The sequence below is a fragment of the Falco rusticolus genome, chromosome 5 (genome assembly GCF_015220075.1).
Source record: "Falco rusticolus isolate bFalRus1 chromosome 5, bFalRus1.pri, whole genome shotgun sequence".
Classification (NCBI taxonomy): Eukaryota; Metazoa; Chordata; class Aves; order Falconiformes; family Falconidae; genus Falco; species Falco rusticolus.
The window spans coordinates 17,440,819-17,462,885 of NC_051191.1; the positions used below are offsets into that span (position 1 = coordinate 17,440,819).

At 39.9% G+C, this 22,067-nt stretch overlaps 1 protein-coding gene across 10 annotated transcripts in view; it reads right to left on the reverse strand.

The window, feature by feature from the left end:
• The window catches only part of MAGI2 (membrane associated guanylate kinase, WW and PDZ domain containing 2), a 755,449-nt gene that overhangs the window by 257,024 nt on the left and 476,358 nt on the right, over positions 1-22,067 (reverse strand). For all 10 annotated transcript variants that reach the window (XM_037389565.1, XM_037389568.1, XM_037389566.1 and 7 more), the window contains one exon: positions 1,252-1,467. In XM_037389565.1, the coding sequence (XP_037245462.1) occupies positions 1,252-1,467 (216 nt within the window). The remainder of the gene's footprint in view (positions 1-1,251; positions 1,468-22,067) is intronic.

Consider the following 22,067-nt stretch of genomic DNA (forward strand, 5'->3'; position numbering starts at 1 on the left):
CTTACATTAATGTTATGTAGCAACAACATAAACACATGTGGCAAATACATCCCTGATGGGAAGATACTCAATTCGATATATTTTCTAATGCAGTAGGAGGAAAAAAATATTATATATAGAATCTGCAGTATGAAAATCCTTCTACAGTGCTTAGATGATTAGGTAATGGATATTTTGTTTCACATTAACATATACATTTAGAGAACTTGCAATATTCCATTTTAGCTTCTCATGCATACGATTGTCACTGTAGGCTTCTACTTCAATAATTTGTTTCTGAATTTCTAGGTTCACCAAAAAGGATTCACAGGGTTATTTGTCAGAGAGGTATAAAAGTCTGAATCCTTTAATTTCCTACCTCAACAACAATGACAAATCATTTCTTTAATGGTATTTCAGAATAAAAATGATTAAGTACTGTAAAATGATGGCTTACTGCAATGTTGAAGGGGAATCTGATTACCTGCTTGGGAAAAGGCTGGAGTGTTTCCACTCAGGATACCAGTCAGTATCTTAAGCCCCTTTTTTTCTGGAGAACTATGATCCAAGGGGTAAAATAAGAGCTGCCTTTCAGGACTAGATGTCTGAAACTTTTATCAACTTTATGCAGGCTCTGGAACATCGCTGAAAAGGGTTCTTCCTGATAGCTTTGCCAGCTAAGTTTCGTTGGCACTGCCACAAATTCTTTTATACGATAACTTTACTCTTGCACAATATTGCTAAGATTTCATAACAATTTACAAAACTTCAGTTCATAATGTAGTGAGCAGTCTTGTGAGTATCACTATTTGAGAACAAGGAGACCTGAAATAGAGAGACTAGGTTCATTTGACCAAATTACAGTTCTCCAGACTCCCCCTATATTCAGTGGACAGACAGAGGCACTTGTGACTGATTTCCTAACCTAGAAATCTAAACCAGGTCACATGAACTGTATTCAGAGAGCAGGTATTTTTCTTTTTGGTCTATGGAGAGGGTTCAGAGGGACTAGTTCAGAGACAGGTGTCTTTACAGTAGCTGAGGTGAGATGACTCCCCAAAATGGAGGTTAAAGTGATTTGGTTTAGGCTTCAGAGAAATCCTTTTCTTCAGAGAAGAAAAAATTTCCTTCAGAGAAATGATTCGGGATTCCTGGCTGTCAGTCTTGCCAGAACATCCTTACCTGAACGTGCACATTCTCCCTGCAGAAGGAGGTAAGGGAGGACTCTGTGAATAACAGAAAGGCATGGCAAAGTAAGAAGGAATGACAGACCTGGTGTTACTGTCACATCATTTCCATTCACCACAGGTCTTTCTTCCTCTTCTTCCTCTGGTGGCTCGATACCCGTCTTCTCCATATTGCTCACAGACTTATTCCTTTTACGTTTGCCTTCAGCCCCGGGAGTGGCACCTGGGAGGATCTGATCTGTTACATTTAACAGCAATGGAGCCGGTTCTGCTGGAGGCTTCGGAGTGCCGTAATAGTTGTCTGGGAAGAAAAGAAAAGAAATAACACATAAATCTGCAGAAATACATATGCTGCTGCTGCTTCTTTTGTTGGGATTATGTGAGGTAGGATCTGGTTCATCAGCTAATATTAAGATTAGTTCTCAATGTTTCCTGTGAAGTTAAATATTCACCTTTCATGAAATGGTAACTAATTTTCTTGGTGATAGCACCAGTGATCAAATGATGTTCACAAGTATATACCACATGAACACTTCCTGAAATGTAACATTCCTGTCATCCAAATACCTGCAAAATAGGCAGCATACCAGAGCTGTTTTCTTATTTCAAACTGTTACTTAGGATAAATCAGTTTTGCAACATTTATGCCAAAAGAGAAGATATCTGAAGGATCAAAAGGACTGTAAAAGTGCTGGCTCTTCACCATGTTATGTCATTTCCACCCCTCCAAACTCTCACATGCTAAGAAAGTAAATTATCAACCAGTGATTCAGAGATCTGCAGTTTTCAGTAATGCTTGCACTATCTAATTTTTCATATTTGTCAAAATTTTGCTATTCATGAGCCCCACATTTGTAATATTTAATGCTAATGTATTTTCAAAGAAAGTTGAAAACTTATGCTTTAGGGCTTAAAATTATCTCAAAGTACTAAGGTGTTCTGAGAAGACTTAAGGTGGCTGACAGATTACCCTCTATTTGTCTCATGAAATTTCTGGCAGCTTCCTCTGAATCATCTACTGCTGTCAGAAGGATTATTAGATTAGATGGACTATGGTCTCATCTTATCTATCAATATCTGTATGTTTGAATTTCTTGCACAGCTGGACTGAAAATTGGTTTATTACTGATGCCTCAAATTTGTCTTCAAATATATGGTTAAAAATAAAATATTAAAACAATTAAAATAAAAGAACATTAAAAAATAGCAAGTCCTTTCTAGAAGCAAACACAAAGAGTAGTATAAGACATAAAGATAAAAAAATGCTCTTTATGCATGCCTTTTTTTTTCATGTGCAAATTGCATTGAAGGGCAGTGACCAAAATGCTGCACAAGTAGATCTTCAGCAGTTAGTATGGGAAACTAAAAATAATGTCCAGCTCTGAGACAGTTTTCCAAAGAAAAAAGCACCTACGTAAGAATACGTTGAAGATATTTTAGACTGTATGACCATTTTTTAATTCTTATCCCACAATTTAGGGCTTCTATGAGATTATGTAACAGTACGAACTGGCAAAAATTATTTTAACCACATATGAGTGTGAAATAAATAAATATGTTACATATGCACAGTAAACCATCATAAGATGCATTTTGCAGGCAGAGTAAAAATTATTACTACTACTATTCTTGGGTGTTTCCCATGAATTACAACGTTCAGACACACAAACACCTCAATACAGCTAAGTAATTGAGCAGCCTTGCAACTACTGAATACTCTATGAATTTTTCACAGTGGTTTAGCAAAATTATATTAATAAAAGATGCTTTTGTAATTGTAACACACTAGAAAAATGTCCTGTGTTAAATGGCCCTCATACTGATAGCAGGATCCTCATTGCAGGATTTGGGGTCTAAGGGAGTAAGAGAAATCTGTATTAATCCACTCGCAAAACTGTACCTCCAAAATTTGTCAAAATCAGATTTGTCACAGTCAAAGTTCTACGCTCTGGCAATGAAGGATATTTTGAGAGTACTGGAAAACCAACAGCCTTGAAGGCAGTGCTCAGCTGGAAGTCTACTTTTGTATTTCCTTAGGAGCACGTTACCTTTATTGGTGAGATTGCATGTCTGAAACACTACATATTTTGAAAAAAAGATTTCCCAGTCTAGAAAATTCCTCTCTGACTTAAGCCATTTTACCACTCTGAAAGTTAATCAGTGCCACAGACACCTTTAGCTTCAAAAAACTTGTTAGGTATGCACTAATTTCCACTGATTTCATAAATACCAGCACACAAATCCCAGGGTCACAGGACCAGTGTGATACAAACTGTGAAACTAAAAGTGTAGTACCTTGGCTTTTTTTCCTTTGTTCTTAGTTTTGCCACTGTCATACAAAAGTGAGTGCAGTAGTAATTAGCAGTAATATTCTGAATGGTAGATAAGATGTTTTAAATGAAAGACATGCTCATTCCATTTTTGGATATTAAACAATTTTTCACTTTAACTGATGTATGTATTATTGGGAAACAGAGAGAAAAGTCCTAACAAAAAATTTCTATGAATATAACATATATAAAAATACAAGAAACAAAAATGCCCATTCAAGATTAGGAGACAAAGAAGATTGAACTCTTTCCGTTTCAAACTGAACATGCAGTACAATTTCCAACTTCTGTCCTCTAACATAACAAGTTATGTGCCTTATGATCTAGTAACCATTGACTTGATAGTTTTGCATTATTAGTTGCTACCTACCTACCTATCTATCCAAAATCCAAATATATGTATAAGCAGTGCAAATAAAACCAAGAAACTGTTCCACAGATATTGATATAATGACTGCATTATAAAGGTGTTCCAAAGGAAAAAATATATAGGATGCGATACCCAGCCATGTCAAAGAGGGTGCAATGCTCAATTAAAGAAAAAGCAGAACCAGTGTAAACTGTATCTTCTATCAAAAACTATTTCTCAGTGTCTTGAAATTCCTTGCCTAAGCCTTAGAGCATTAGAGCTAATGGAGAGACTCTAAATAGAGAGACTGTCTCATAAAACCTCAGCAATTGCTGTATCTGGGTATAATGCAGAGACTAAATGTTTTAAACACCACAACTTTTGTTGCAATCGTGTTTGGAAAATCTCTGATAAAACCAGCTTTTTTTCATCCGGCATGAGCAAAGGACAGGGCTGGTTCTAGATGTTGCTGTTGAAACACTAATCATTAGGTACAGAAATTCAACTTTCTGTAGGTACAAAAAGCACACCAAATAAATAATTTCAATTGTGTGCAATTAAAAAAAAAAGGAATAAATAAAACAAAGAAAGATTACTAAAAGAAAATATAAATCCCATGCTCACTTGCAGTCAAAACCCCCAGCAGTTAGGAGCATTATAAAAAGGAACGGAGCACAAAACAGAAAACACCTTTATAGCAGTACACAAAACCACATAGTACCCTCCCTTTTGTATACTGCCTGCTGTTCTGGTACTTGCCTCTCAAAAATTACATGGGGGAACTAAAGAAGGGCAATTAAAGCTTGGAACTGCTTAAATTGATTTGGAGTTTTCAGCTTGGAAATGGGACAACTGAAGGGGGATATGGCAGATATGTATAAAATCAGGAGAACCCTGGGAAAGTGCCTAGAAAACAAATGAATGGATGCTTGGCTTCTCACTACATGAGAACAAGAGGATGGCCAATGAAATTAGCAGGTTTAAAACAAGCAAAAGAAGTGGGTTCTTTTCACACAGCATAAGAGAATAGTGGCATTCACTAGCAGATGCTGCCAGTATCATAAATACAGTCAAAAAGCAATTATACAAAGTCATAGAACAAAAACAACCAACAAAAAAACCCAACACGAAAGCCACTAAATGTAAAGGTACAAATTCTGACTCAAGAGTTCCATAAAATACAGAACAGTGGAGCACAGAATGTATCTCTGCATGCCTTCCCCGCTCTTATATCTTTTGCCTTAACATCTGCCAAGGGGCAGTAGTAGAGACAGAGTACAGGGCTACAGTTTCCCTTGGTCTGACTCAGTGCAGCTGCTCTCTTGCTCGGGTGCCTCCTCGCTGTACTTCAAAAAGTGTGCACACTCTTCCGCCACCCCAGCACAAAGTCAAGAGGTCAGTTTAAGCCAGCAGAGCTTAAGCTAAGCTCTTTGCACTGGACCTGACTAAAAGCCTTCACGCAGACAGGCAGTGCAGAATAAGTATTTAATTGCAGAAAACCCACCGTGGCTTAATCCATCTTGCTGCTGTGCCTGATTGCCACAGTGCTCCCAGCCTGTTTCCAAGTGCAGCTGAACACCGAAGATGGTCTAACCTAACCTCTTTGACTTTGCTGCCGAAATGGCTTGGAAGCCACGGCACAGTTACAATTACCGAGCGTTCCTTGCTACCCCTAAGCTGCACAAAAAGGTCTGCCTGATTCTGCGGGGAGGGAAGTCAGATAAAATTACTGGGGATGTTCACCCTGACGACAGAGACCAGATCAGGGAGTCAGAAAGTCAGAAGCAGCAGAAAGAGGAGAAAATGAGGAGGACAAAGCAGCTGGTTTTTTTCTTAACCTGAGCTCACCTATGTCAGGAAGTAGTAAGACTTATTTTATCGATAAAGTGTTTGATGATGAAGCAATAGATCCTAACTTGCTTCCTAAGAAAAGGTAAGCCCTTACAGAAGAAAATAAGAGAAAATGTTTGGGTGGTAGTAAAGAAGCATTAGAATCATCATGATGAAATGGTAACAAGACTCAAATCTATTGACAGTCACTACACCGATGTGCTCAACACCCAGCGATCCCAGTCACTGGACACAGTTTTAAATGTGTCTCCCACAACGTGTCCCATTTTGTGCTACATTGAAGGGACTGACCTACACGCGCTTTCCTTTGCCTGGCTTTGCCAAGCACCTTCACCACCAGCCCCCCGAGCCCCTCTCCCCTTCTGTGAGGAAAGAACCCGACACGCAGCACAGAAGCACAGAGCAGCAGGAGGGTCCCTGGCTCCTGAAGCTCCACCGTTCTCATCTAAGAAATGTAAAAGTCGAGCGTGAAAATGTAAGTATTGTGAAAAATAAAGTGTGGTGGTGAGGAATTAAGAAATTATAGTAAGAATGAACAATCAGACAGAAAACAAGGTGTGTCAGAGCCAAAAGCTTTTAATACGAATGCTTCCAACTATGGTGTGACTCAGATTCTGAGCCCAGAATAAGATACACATTCCTTTTCACGCTTATTTTTAGAGTGGGATGAAACAATACCCAGCTACAAATACACCCCTGCTTCTGCTTATTCAGCACCCTCATTTAGATTGATCTGTCTGTACTGTTTATGCAGCTTGGAATTGCTGAAGTATCAGTCAAAATTGTGTGAGTCAGCCACAACTCTAGGAAATGAAAGGCAAACCTTATTTTTCAAGTTATTAGAACAATAACTGCAGGTGTTACGCTGAATGTTAAATTTCTACATATTGCTTTTGTGGTCACTCACTAGTGATAATAAATTAATGGCAAAGTACTCTGAAATTAATTGCTGTCTGGATATGAGAGTTACAATTGATATTTTAACAGCTCTCAAATACATATGGGGAAAAATGGATTGCAATGGTATGCAGAGTTTTAGGTAGGCAGAAATTAGCTTATTTTAAAATTAAAATAATAATGTAAATTAATTTGAATATTTTATTATTTGATGCAAAGATGATAGCTGCAATAGGCCTGACTAGAAGCCTATCGCATATATCAAGAAGCCTCTGTTTATAATCTATGTCTGCTTATAATCAATGTCCAGACGACAATCAGGGACAAGTGGTGTCCCTCAGGGGTCCGTACTGGGACCGGTGCCGTTTAATACCCTCATCAATGACAGTCAGTGGGATCGAGTGCACCCTCAGCCAGTTTGCAGATGACACCGAGCTGAGTGGTGCAGCTGACACTCCTGAGGGACATGATGCCATCCCAGAGGGACCTGGACAAGCTCACGAAGTAGGCCCGCGTGAACCTCATGGGGTTCAACAAGGCCACGTGCAAGGTCCTGCACCAGGGCCAGGGCAACCCCTGGTGTCAACACAGGCTGGGGGATGAAGGGATTGAGAGCAGCCCCAGGGAGAAGGACTTGGGGGCACCGGTGGATGAAAAGCCGGACATGAGCTGGCAGTGTGCGCTCACAGCCCAGAAAGCCAGTCATATCCTGGGCTGCATCACAAGAAGCGCGGCCAGCAGGTCGAGGGAGGTGACTGTGCCCCTCTGCTCTGCTCTGGTGAGAGCCCCCCTGCAGTGCTGCGTCCAGCTCTGGGGCCCCGGGCACAGGAAAGACACGGACCTGTTGGAGCGGGTCCAGAGGAGGCCTCAAAAACGATCAGAGGGATGGAACAGGTCTCCTATGAGGACAGGCGGAGAGAGTTGGGGTTGTTCAGCCTGGAGAAGAGAAGGCTCCGGGGAGACCTTGTAGCAGCCTTCAGTACCTAAAGGGGGCTTACAAGAAAGATGGGGGCAAACTTTTCAGTGGGGCCTGTTGTGATGGGACAAGGGGTAATGGTTTTAAACTAAAAGAGGGTAGATTCAGACTAGATATAAAGACGACATTTTTTACAATTAGGGTGGTGAAACACTGGAACAGGTTGCCCATATACCGTGCTAGATGTCCCGTCCCTGGAAACATTCAAGGTCAGGTTGAACAGGGCTCTGAGCAACCTGATCTAGCTGAAAATGTCCCTGCTCACTGCAGGGGAGGTTGGACCAGATGACTTTTAAAGGTCCTTTCCAACCCAAACTATTCTATGGTTCTATTCTATAATGAAGGTGTCAGAATATCACCTAAATGATAGTAAAAAAATAAATAAATAACACAAACCCCCAGATTTTGGAAGCAACAATGAAAGAAGATCTAAAACCAGTATCTCCATCCGCAGTAGCCACAGTCTGCAAGCCCTGTGACATCAAGCTCAAGTCTGCTGCATTCTGGAGTCCACGCATTGAGCATTCTTTGGATATAAGTTTACGTGCAGGTTTCTGGCAACCTCCAGAAGACAGCAGGAAAGAAAGCCTGTGTTTTTGGTATTGCTTAGATCAGGCCCAACACACTGGTAGTATAACCAGGAGGGTAAGATCATACATGGTTGGCAGTCTCTCAAACTTTGCATTAAATTTTCATGGCCAGCAAAGCCCAGGTGAATGGGTCACAGACACCTTTCAAGGATTTGGTGTCGTGTGCAATGGATGTTGAAGATAGGAAGGATTCCTAAATGCAGGCTCCATGGAGCTCCTAATCGCTGTGTAGACCTTCAGGAGCCAACCGTGGGTGCTCTCACTTCACTGTGCTGTCAGATCCACAAACATCACTTTGTCCGTGGAAGTATGTCCAGTCAATTGGCATGTTCATACAAAATTGTTTTACTGTAACATTTCTGGTCACCTGAACATGTATTTTAGAACATTCTTTTTTATGTCATAAAATGTGTTCTGCAGTACAAATACATAAATATAAAATATTTTAAAATTGAAAAAGCCCCCTCTCAAAATTCTCGCAACCATCTTTTAAAATTCCCAAAGAGGAAAACAGTCCATAGACATTGTTAAAGTAGAATTAGTTATGTATTTTAACAAAGTTCAAGACAATTACCACCTCCTTAAGGAAGCCTAGAAAACTTCTATTCACCCACTCACCCTGAGTAATTTATTTTGACGGGTGACTATACTATAATTAGGGCTTTTCTAATTATTGCTGTAAGGTTGCGTGAGTAGGTTTTGGGTTTGGGTTCATACATTTTCATGATGGTTTCGCAATGCTGCTTGATGGATCAAAGTTGCAGAACTCTTAGTGTGGTGCCAAAATAAGTGGAATTAAAAAATTAAGCTTTCTAAAGCCTTTAGATTTTAGATTTTCGTTGGTATTAGTTTTACTCATGATCTTGTGTCATTAAGATGGCGAAGAGGCTGGGAAAGGCTGTAGTTCAGATCTTAGGATTTAGGGGGAAAAAAGCTATTAGATATAGATTTGTGATTTTACTTCTTAACAACAGTGATTAACTTCTGTTGCGTTCTCTGAAATATTCACAAGCAAAGTTATACTTTGAGATCTTTGCTGCTACTTTTAGTTTCTCTGCTTTCAGCCAGAGACTGAAGATTCTAGAGAAGTCTTTGCTCTTCTTTTTCTAAGCCTTTGATTCCAGATTGCTTAGTTCTCTGAGCCTTGTTGCTACATTAAAGTCTGAATTAAAAATACAAATATATTTACTTTGGGAGTGCTGTCAGAATGAGTTACACATAATATACAGAACCAATTCCATACTTTTGGGATACAGAGATCCTCAGGGCTACGTGTTACAGTCTGATTTTCACCCTTGCTGTTTTCAAACTCTATTGGGCTTTAGCTATGGCTAAAGCCACTCAAAAGGAGTATTTTCCAGAGATCTCACGCTCTGCTAGAACAGAGGGGCCAGAGTTATTGCTCACGCATTCCCAACAAACACTTTGAACATTTTCTGGCGAGAGCTGTCCAGCTGTTTCCCAGAGGCAGGGAGATTTATGATGCCTTGTGCTGCTGCAACTTTCCCCAGGCAGAATTCTCATTTGGGTTGGTCTCTGCAGCTTCTGCTAACAGACATTAAGCAGATACACTAACTTCTGTGTCAACTAATGACATTTTAATAACCGGCTTCAGGATTTTCTATTCATCTACCTTAAAATTAAAACACTAATTATAGCTGTGGATTTTTGCCCAAGAGTGTTCTGGCCCCCAGTGAATGCAACAGCAGAGGAAGTTTCTAAACTCACAAATAGAGGAATGGAGACAGACAGGCTGTTAAACCTTCCAGCACGACAGAGCTGCTCTTCTCTTATTATAAGACCCCAACTGCCCTAGTAAGAATCCGTCTTTTCCAGACAGATTGGGAAAGACTGTAAAAGTAAGGATATATGAGTTTATTTCAATTTCTTATCTGGTATTTTTCAAAAGAAACAGTAGCAGCAAATCAATTTTTGTAACTTTAAGGTTCTGACAGAGTATATCAGATCTGCATAGGGGATGGCCTAAAAAAAAGTCTGATTTTCAGAGATTTTGAAAACCCCAAAATTAAGGCATACAAAGTTAATTCACATTTTAAAAAATGTATTTTCCTCAGAAACATCTGTTCATGGTTTAATGTATTTCAGAGTTCAGACTCCTAAGTTTTCTTTATTTCTGTTTCCATAGTTCCATTTTAGATACCTGATTTTTCTTTAAAGTATCCTCTTTTTTTCCTTCTTTCTTTTTTTATATACCAGAGTGGTTTTATCCTATAAATATTCTGCACTCCTTAGATTTTGTTAATTAATCTTTTAGCTATTTGCAGTAGCCTATCTACAAATTTAGGCATATATGCAAGACTAATCCCCAAAAATTCTGTGTAAGAGTACAAACAAGAAGTAAGTAGAAAGAACAATTCCACCTTTGAAGAATCAGATACTGCCTGAACTGTTTTCATCATCCCTTTAATTCCTACCAAGACCAAAACATGTGAACAGATACAACTCTCTGGGGCACTAAAATCTTGTATAGTTCAGAAATAATGGTTTGTCCTGGTTTCAGCTGGGATGGAGTTAATTTCCTCCTCAGTAGCTGGTGCAGCGCTGTGCTTTGGATGTGGTGTGAGGACACCGTTGGTGGCACACGGATGGTTTGGCTGTTGCTGGGTGGTGTCTGTACCAAGCCAAGGACTTTTCAGTTTCTGGGGCCCGGCCAGCGAGAGGGCTGGGGGGGCACGGGACACTGGGAGGGGACACAGCCAGGACAGCTGCCCGAACCAGCCGAAGGGATGTTCCATACCATAGCACGTCATGCTCAGTGTATTAACTGGGGGGGTTCCCTGGGGCTGGCCCATCGCTGCTTGGGGTCTGGCTGGGTGTTGCTCAGCGGGTGGTGATCAACCATATTGTGCATCACTTGTTTTCTTTCCTCCCTTCCCTTTGGATTTCATTCCTCTCCTCCTCTCCCTCCTTTTCATTATAACTGTTATTATTGTTGTTATTATTATTATTATTACTTTTTTACTTTATTTCAATTATTAAATTGTTCTTATCTCAACTCTAGAGTTTTACATTCCTTTCTGATTCTCCTCCCCATCCCTCTGGGTGAGGGGGGAGTGAGTGAGTGGCTGCGTGGAACTTAATTATCAGCTGGGGTTAAACCACGACATGGTTCTCCTGTCAGACCTGGAATCCCCTTGGTTGAAGCTGTAAATACTTTTTACACAATGTAACTATAAACCATCCTGTGTTAAGTCTGGGTGGAGCTGGCTATGGAGAAGGAACTTCCTTGGTTTAAGATTCCTCAAAGATTAATGTCCTGACCTTATTTCTCCCAAATATTCTTCAAGTTGGTATTCCTCTCCAAGAAGCAGAACAAATCAATTTTAGATAATGGCCTAGAAAAGAGATGACTGCTTATCAGATACAGCAGTGCGCTGCATGCACTGCGCATCATCACAGGTCTCCTCACAACCAACTAATATGAAGTGACCTTTAACTTCCATGTTTTGATCTTACACTGAGCACAGCATACCAGAAGTGAAAAAATGCAGATAGAGCTCTTTAAAGGCTACTCTTACTTATTTAAGGAAAATCATGGACAAAGAGACAGGAATTAATAATATAAAAGGGGTTTCGACTTTGCAAGCAAGAATCACAGAGGTATGAATGCAGGATCTTGGAACAAGTCTGTGCAATAATATAGCTTTATAAATATATTAGTAACTATTTTATAGTATTTTGAAGTTTTTAAAGCAATTATGTCATCTGACTTAATCTTCTAAAGAACAATACTACAATCTGAAACCTCTGCTTTCCAATAAAAAAGTCATGGTTCAATTCCTGAACAGCATATTCTTTACTGCAGCTAAGCAGAGAGAGAGGCTTCTTTCCATAGCACGTACATCTCTTTTGTTGTGAACTGGCTCTTGTTTGGATTGAGCCTTTGAGTAGTCGCTTGTCATTGTGTCTCATCCCTAAATTATATGAGACTAGGTTTCTAAATCATTTCACTTTTGCTGCATAGAAGTTAGGTGGTATTTTAAAGTAACCAGCTCTCTCTACCCACCTGACCTGGGTAGTGATCTCAGGTGGGATGAACTGACCTCTGGAAGTGTACATGGTTTTGGTTGCTGACCTTACAAGAAGGTCCAGACACCTTTTAGATGGCTAAGAATAGATGACGTGATTAAGACCTTTAATAACCAAGGTTCCAACGCACTGAATCACGCTACTGCTTTCTGGAATTATTTACATATTTAGGCTTAACAAACTAGAGATTGCCCACTTCCCTTGAACTCTGATTTTGTGTAATTTATACATTATTGCTAAGGTTCTTGTAGAAGTAAAAGTCCTTCGCGATATTAGAGAACAGCTTGCGACAGAGTCCCTCCCTTTTGACAGTATGCCTACATGGTTTTACATCCTTACAAATGATTTGGAAAGGAAATATGAGAAAAGACTAAGAGCATTTCTAGACAATATTTTATCTAGTTTAGCCTGGGCCACAGAACTGAATGTTTCTGAAGCTTCAGAAGGACTAAAAATAATAACTAACTAACTAACTAACTAACTAACTAACTAACTAACTAACTAAATAGTGTATGGGAAGGCATCACATTAAATGGAATTTATTATTGATAAATGCAAATCAGGGAGTCACAGGGTTGTAAAATGACGATCCTTTCTAGAGAGATACTGGCATTACTGTAGACATCTCACTGTACAGTCACAGCTTCCTTCTGCTAAATAATAAGCAAAGATAGATCCATAAACTGGAAGGCAGCTTATGGAAGGAATGGAATTATGTATAATGCATATGTTCAATAATGTGTTTAAAAAATTTATTGCACATAGTGTTGGCCCAGACTTCTCTAAAGAAAAAAAATAGAAATAAAAGATGTTTTGAGAAAAGCAAAGAAAATTATAAACGTCCTATAATAAAATTAAAATGTATTTCAGTTGTACAAATCAAATGTATTTATGTAATAAGATGGTGAAAAGGAAGGGATCTGATAAAAGTAAATAAATACAAAACTTAAATAAAATTAAACACGAGAAATTGAAGGTCAGTGAGAGAAGCACCTGCACTCAAAATTAATTAAACTGTAGAAATTTCGGAAGTTTTTCAGATCAAGTTTTGAATCAAAAATTGGAATGAATTTCTGGAACGTAGTTCCTACACCAGAAATTACCTGCATGTTAAAACCATCCATAGTTGCTACAGATCTATCTGAAAATGCTATGTATAGGAGGGGAACAGGACCAGGTGAAGTTTACTCAAAAATGTGTATTGTAGAGGTCTTAAAGTCCTGAGAATTGTCTGATCTGTCTTTTGCCTGAGACAAGGTGCTGGATTAATGCCCCACTCCTGATCTGATCAGTACTGTGTTGTCTTTTTTTCATAGAAATTTAGGCTTATTTTAAAAGCTGCACTTATAGACACCTTATACAATTTCAAAGTGGCATTTTCTCTGGGTTATAGTTGGAAGCCTGTCATCTCCAACTTCCCTGACAACCTGAAGAAGGCACTCTGGACTGCTAATTTCATCTGACATTTTATTGAAACTTGTTTTCTGAGAAGAGATCCCTGTAGTCAATCAGGTTTTGCATTCATTTATTCAAGTTGCTACCAGAGAAAGTAATTTTGCCAGTTGGAGAGGTGTGTGGGGAATCCTTGCCTTATGTGCCTAAAAAGGCATCTACAAATTGTCCTGGATAGTCATCTTGCGCAACATGAATAAATCAGATATTCCCTATTGGTTCTTCACTTAAGGAGTTGTCAGAATAAATAAAAATACTTCTCAGAGATTCCCAGTAATTCCAGATAAAGTAAATAAAAAAACTTCCAAAAAACCCCAGAGAAAAAACTATATAAATTCTGTTTTTATCAACAAAAGATTATTCTTTTGCCACATTAATGCAAATCATCAGGGTTTTTTTTTTAAGGTAAATTGTTATTATAAATCCTAAGTACTAAGCAATAACTGAACATTTAAGGGAGACCCCGTGTTCCCATTTTCCCTTAAAGCCGATAAGATATCTCTTTCTAACATGGTATTTTTTTACTCAATTTGCTGTCTACCCCCTTGGTCCTGATACGACAGAGATATAAAGCTTTTTCTCATGAGAGTTTTAATCCACAACTCTACTACCAATGAGTTCTTTGCTATAACAAGGCAATTTAGGTCTTTCAGAGCTCATTTGCTACATAAAGACGCATGGTGAGACAATCTCCAGTCCTAAAATCTGTCTTAACACCCCCACAACCTACCTATGTTGTAATACAACTTTCAGCCAGGAGGAAAAAAGATTTAAAAACTAATTATTTTTTAGTCATTCAGAAAGAAACAGATTAGAAACAAACTAATAGATATTGGGGAATGATGTAATTGATATTTCCTGGGGTGCATTTATCACATGACAGTGGAATAGAGTAGGGAAGGAGACAGTCCTAGAGTCTCTAACAAATAAACGTGGCCACACTTGATGAGTCTTCTTGCTCCTAAACTATATAATAGGCCATTTCTGGCTTGCTCTTCTTCATGCCCCACAAATTATAGGCTTCACAGTGTCACTCTTCCAAAAGGAGGACTGGAGGGTCACCTTCGTCCAGTAGCTAGGGCACTTTCTGGGAGTGCAAGGTGGGACTTCAAATAAATCCTGACCTTCCACCACCTCTTTTCTTTGGCACGAGGCTACCAGGAAAGTGGCCACGAGGCTATCAAGAAAGTGTCCTCACCACCGTGACAGGCTGGTCATTTTGCCATGCATCCAATTCATATTACACATTCTCTGAGCATGGATAGGACTGCTGTGGAAATGTGTGGGATCATTTCTCGACTATCACATATTTTAGGCACAAAAACACACTTTGGTCCCAAGGCCATGGAAGTCTTTGCATGCACAGAACTGGAGAAATGCAGCAGCTGTCAGTGCTGACTGAATTAGGTGTTATTGGAGCTGATGGCCCAAATTTGGCCCTTAATTTACGCTGGAAGGATACAACACAAATGGAATTTACACCGGTGAAACCTGTATGTTTAGCTGATCAACAGCTGAAATGGTTGTTAGAAGATGGAGAGAGCTTTCACCTTGACTCCCTAAGATGACGCCTAATAATTGCCTGAAGGCAGTTAGGCAAATAACCAGAAACAGAGGTAGAGTAAATGAACTGTTATTCACCAGGTTGACTGTTTAAATAATTTCAACTAACAAAAAAAAAAAGAAGAGCAGTAATAGCTGAAAAATCTGGGCTTTTTTTTTCCTCTGTCAAGGACAGCCAAATGTTTTTGATGTGTGGTCTGCACAGTCATTACAGATTGAAGCCAACATGCACAACTGTCCAAGTGTCTTATCTCTCTCTTTCTCATTGACACACTGTGTTGCTCCAGGCTACTTTTTGTTGGCTGTCCTTGTTTTGCCTTCCTGCTTAATTTCTGATCCTAAAATCCTGTTCTGGGGTAAAGGACTTTTCTACTTTGTCATGGGTACCTCTTGACTCTGCCCTGCAAGCCAGTGGAAGCAAGAGATGGAATTAAATGCACAAACATCTGTCTCCATGTGACTATTCTTTGAGCGCTGCACCTGATAAAAAATTCCCTGGTAATACTAAATGCTGGCCATGTCCTAAGGAAAAGCTAGAGGTTTAGTCCCCAGTCAACACTGTTCTAAGGGGAAAGAAAACAAAATAAAATATCAGTTCAGCATATGTAAATTCTTTAAGTAAAACAGGCATCTCTGAATGCAGGAATCTTCCAGTCTCCAATAATACTGTGCTGTAAACACTGGTACAATATTATGTTCCTCCTGTGAAATAAAGCAGTCATAACCTCAAATTCTAAGTCTTATCAAGTGACACGATGTTTTAATTCTAGTAAAACTTTTACAGAAGAACCTGTATTTTCCAGGACTTTTATTCCAACATGAAACTACCCTCTCACAGCCACAGATATCAAAGATCTGATTCTCTGTTCTCATCAGCATAAATCAGACACTTCCAGTGAAGTTAATAGATTTACTGTGTTATAAAGGGAATGCAAAGTTCAAGCATTTAAAAAGTGCAATTCTGTGAAACAAAGGGGCTTTTCTGGTAATCCTTGAGTGATTACTTATGACAGGATTCACCATATTTACTCTTGTAAATGGCAAATCATTTGTATTTAATTTTCATTCATGAAAGAAAATGGTGGGGAAAAGTCAGAAATTAATAACAACCTTGAACACTTATGCAACACTTCACATTTCAAATTGCTTCAGAAATATAAACCAATTAATCTGTCATTATGATTTATGCTAAGGGAGACAGGAGATACACAAACAAAGTCAAACAGAGATGCAGGGCTCCAAACTACAGTTCTGTGAATTACAAATCACAGAAACAGCTTAGGGACCTAGAGCTGGGCTAACGCTGGAAACTGGAAGATAAACCCAGGAGCAGCAGGCTGAGTAAGGGCTAATACAATTTTACCTAGTTACTGGTGAATGGTCACTTCTTTCCATATGCAACACAGAACACTTAAGTAAACCACTTGGCTAAATAAGCATTATCAGTTGTACTGTTCATCACTGCAAACATCTATCGTTCATTAGCTCATTAATGACTTCCTTGAGATATCTGATTTACAATGCAATTGCCCCTAGTAGATCTGTCTAAATTGATAACCAAAGGGCTACTAAAATCAGTACCCACACCAGACCATTGGATGATTTAAGGAGGAATATCTATGCTACTGGTTCCTTTTAAAAGTACATTGTTAACATTAGGAGCATAAATGTTAATTAGAGTAATGACTTCATTCAGCAATTCCTTTTCTACAAGGCCATTTGGAATCTAGCTCCTCTGTTTGAAAGGGCAAGTTCTTTTTAATTAGGACAGCTACTCCACTGGCACTAGAAATAAATGAGAGAAGAGATGAAGGTCTCACCCACCAGGATTTTTCCATTTTTTGTTTCTGTGTAGCATTCAGTGTTTCAGAAAAAAACCCCAGCTTTATTTAGAAAAAAACCAAACAAACAAACAAAAAAAAAACCCAAACAAAAAAATCCTCATTCTTTCAACGTTAATGTACATCTTTTACAAACATTTATTTGCAGCCCAGATATTCTCATATGGTCGTTTTTGAGATAAATTCTCCTCCCCGCATGCTTGAATGGGCATAGCAGTAGCTTTCGGTCATTGCTATTCCACTGGATCATCCCCCTAAGGCAGGGGTCTGTGCCAGGGTGAGACTAGTTAAGAAAAAGCTTCAAAGACTATTTAATTTCAAGCCTTCTCTGTTTTTGTGCATCTCTCACCCTTCAATCACGCTCTGACCCTGTCAACACACAAGCATGCAACTGGGAGAGGACAGGCTGCTCTTAGCAACAGTAATGCCCAATGCCTTGCCTGACCTGAGCTTCAAAGCAAAGGGGTTCTGATCTGAACCTGGAGAAATCAGAGCAAGGACAGAAGTAGCAAAAAATGTGTGGGCTGAGGCAAAAGAGCAAGGAACACACAGCTGCACTGGAAAGGCAGGAAACCTTTTTCCTCATCATTCTTGCCTAGGCTGGAAAAGCCTCATGAACTTTCAAAAGGCTACTGCCACTTTTCCCTCTTAAAAGTTGGGATACAATATTACAGAGGAGGTTGGATTCTTACCAATTCAGTTCCTAGCAATAGTTCTTAATTCTGTCCTTTTAGCTGCTGGGCATCTGTATGCACTGGGCATATGCAGTTGCAGGTATCAGTGCCAAAGGATGGTCCTGAGTCATCGGTAAGACCAAGGCGTCAGACAAGCCGTGGTGGGACAAGAAAGGATGTACCCGCCAAGGCATACCAGGAGTTGCCTATAAAGGTACTGCTTTTACTTCACACCCGTGATTCTGGGGTAAAAGGCAAAGATGACCCTACATTTCATTACAGAGGGCAATGACGAGGGGGCAGTTACACACTTACTCCCCATGCCAGAGCAGCAGGGTGCAAAGGGTGATAACTCTCAGAGGCTCTGAAGTACCATGCTGCTGCAGGTTCTGAGACCCACGGGTCACAGTCCTGTCCCTGAAAAAGCGAAGGATGAGAAGGACTAGACATGACTGGGACTAAACATGAGAGTCAGTCCAGCTAGTTCACAGGTACAAATTCCTTCTGGACTCTCGTGGCGGTCTGTGAGCTTGTGGGCAAATTATATGTCCAAAAGCATGATGCATAGTCCTCTACAGAAAGTAATACAAGGTAAGAATACTCTATGGAGCAACCTACGTCTCCTCTTAGCATCAGAAAGGATGGCAACTTATGCAGCCAGATGTGTACATGTATATCTATATATCTATCTATCTATGTTTACACACACACATACGGTAGTAATGTCATGCTCAGGCAATATTTCAACAACATGATCTTCAACGATCTTCAATAAGATTGCAAGAAAACGAGAGTCTGGAAAGCACTTCTTAGTTTGTCCCTAACTTGGTCACCATGAGCTGCCACTGGGAGTATGCAGAGGCCCTTAAAGAACTATTTGTTTGGGCAATACTGACAACCCCTTCCTAAGATGAAACACAGCAAGGAACTCTCTGACATAGATCCAGAACAGCATTGCTGAAATCAACGTCTTTGACCCTATAAATGACAATAAAGCTGAGATCCTTATTTCTAAAACGAGTATATTCCTTGTTCATGCCTACAGCCAGTTAACACTTGATCTGACTTGTTTGTACTAAATACAATTATGGCAGGCCAAGATTGCAAAATTAATCATTTAATATGAAGTGTGCCAAATTCTGCTCAGTTCTAAAGAGCTTTCATGGTATTGTGGCCAGTTATTACAGCTGAACTTGACTCAGGATGTCTAAACAGCAAAGTCTACAGAACTACAGATTTACCAGGTTGAAACTACTACAAGCATCAGTGTAATGATGCACTGTAAGTGATGCAGACATTGCCACCGCTAGGGCACTACCTATATTCTAAGGAAAATGTACAGCAAATCAAAGGAATAAGTAGTTACTTCTATGAAATAAGATGATGGTTCCCATGGTTTAACCCCGGCAATGGTGTAAGCCCTGCTATTAATGTTTCACGGCGTCAGAAGATCAAAGGTGGCATAGCCATGGAGAATGCACAAGAATGAGATCCTCAGACAGAAGGCAAGATCAGATGATTACTGAGCAGGCTGCATGGAAAAACTTACAGAGCTACTGTCAGTTCTGATTTTTAAGCTGGATGTCCCATATTAAAAGTGGCATTCAGAATGATCCTAAAAGTTGCTGCTGTGTGCCATTGGTTAAAGTGCTGTGTTAGCATATACTTCATCAGTGCCTCCCTGCTACGAAGTTTTGTGTTTTCTTTGGAAATGCTGAATTTCTATGCACATTTTCTTTCCTCAAGAGCTAAATTTACTGCTTTTACAGATGTCGCTGTCACTATATTCACTAACCTTGCTGAGCAAGACCTATTTTTGTGTAAAGTTCTCAAAATAGCTTTTGGACTCCAGCAGTGTTGCAAGTTTGGAATAAATCCAAGGTTAGTGGAAATTGTACCTGACCCCCATTCCTCATCATTGCCCCGTCAGGGGATCATCATCTTTACTGATAGTTCAGATGAGTGCTCCTAGCTGGTTTTGTCTGAAGCAGACCAGAAGGCTGTCAAGTACAAACTGCTCTGCTGGCAGATAAATGGAAATTGGGAAAGAGAGGGGTGGGAGAAAGTGACAGTGAGCAGCCAAGGTGGCCGGTTGTCCACCCGGGCAGCTGGTGCTGGGGAGGATGTCTGTCAATGCCCAAACACAGGAGTGAAATCCAGCTGTCATACTGCTATAATTAATTCAACTCAAACACAGCACAATAAAGGACCCAAATGCCTTTTAACCCATTAGTTATTTTTTGGCTCTAGCACTACCCTAACATCCAACTCTTTTGTTTACTATCTCTAAATCTCCTTTAGCTTCTTAAAAGCCTGGATTTTCAGGTTAGCAGTCAAAAAAAGGTTTTCTAAATGCAGAACTAAATGTCCTTCAGATGACTGTAAAACCAAGAATGTTGTATTCTGAGTGTATCGGAGAAAATACTAACTGGAAATCCAGAAACCTGAGTGGTAGTAAGTGTATGTGAAGTTGTATTGGGTAGATGAGAAAGCAAAAAACCAGGACTGCTTGATTTTGCCAGTACCTCCTGTAATTAAGAATGAGGTCTGGGACAGGTAAGTTGATCGCTTGTATGTCAGTCTGTCTGTTCACTAAACAGCAAGACTACTTATGGGAGAAAACCCTTTAAAACAGAATTAGCTGGTGAAACAGTGGTTAGAGACCCTTGGACAAAATCCATTCAGAGATTTTATTCATGGATTGCCATGAATATGGATATTTTTCTTACCCAAGTGGCCCGTTTAATAAATTGCCATGCTGATTAATGACTTGACTGTATTTTTTAGGAAAAATGAAGATATCTAATTCCTTTAAAAGATATGTTTTCTTGCATTTACTTTGTTTGCATAAGAACTTTCTTCACGAAGCTTTTGAGCTCAACGTAAATTATCTACTGTCAATGTAGATGTCAGTCACCAGGTGAAATAGCAGACTAAACCCACTAATAGCCACATGTTATTCTCCTTTTCCTTACCTCCCCAGACGTAACATTTCATCAGATGAAACTGAAAAGTTAACATCCAGGACTATCTTCTGTGAGGAAAGCTAGAAGGTATTTGTCACTCAACTGATTACATTTTAATTTAAGTAAGAACTGTTGAACTGAACACTTTCTTTTTGAAGGACTAGAAAAATAGTCAAATGTGAATTGTTTTAGCAAAACTATCCCTAAGATTTCACATACTTGCATCCTGATATTTTGCCTTTCTAACTTGGATTACAGCTTCTTAGCAAAAGTATTCTAAAAGAAGACATTTAGGAATAAGAACCATATTTTTAAAGAACCGTTTTGCCTACGCGTGCTTTGGAACTTACAGTTGTTTCCTACACTGCAAATCTTTATTTTTAAAAACATCGGTACTTATTTAAGCAAACTGAAAATGAAGCAATTTCCTGGCCAATGATGCTCTCTACAGAGTGGAATGGGGCAGGGAGTGCAGGAGGAAAACCAGAGGGAGCTTTTCGCTGGATGAAGAGGTCAATGCATTGGGCAGCTACAGTCTGTCGGACACCTCTGGCACCGCTGCTATGTTGGGAAAGTCCTGCACTGGCAATGCCAAACACCTCTGGCATTATAAAAGCCGAGAGCGCCCCAGTGTTCTTTAGGATCTACTGTGCAGAATTTAAATGGACAGTTTACACTTCTAGACTAAACAGACGGCATGTCCTTCTGGGACAGCCCTATTATGCAGTTGCTAAGCAGCCAAAATCTCACATGCATGTGGCCCATGTGCTGTGCGATACCCAAGCAGAGCGCCTGCATCAGACCCAGGTGTAAACGCACCTGTGCAGGCTCCTGGCACACAGCAGTGCCCCCAAAAAACTGGCTGTGGTGTGGTGGGACATGCCTGCACCTCACAGAGTGCCTTCTGGCAATGCCCACGAACCATACTAGCCCCTAACCATACTCAGCGTAGCTCTTCATGCACAAAACTGCCTGCCCCATAGAGTTACACCGACGGCAGTACACTGGGAATGCCAAAACTATTAGATGGCCCCATCTGCTGTGAATGCAGAGGATGCCAGAAATAGATTCCCTTGTGATGCTATACAACAGCACTGCACCAGGCTAGTCGCAACTTCTGACCTGCTCTGGGAGAGAAAAAGGACTCCTGCCACAGGGTGACTCCAGCTCTGACCTCGTCCAGGCTGTTGGCATTTGTCACTGCTGTGTGTGCGTGTACCAACACTACGAAATATTCCTTGTAGCAGGGTTCTGCAGGAGCTAGTGTGATTCCAAAGAAGTCACCTCTCTTCTTCTCTATAGGAATCTTATTAATTGGTAAGAGAGGATCATATCCAGGTTCTCAGACTGTAAAATAGCATG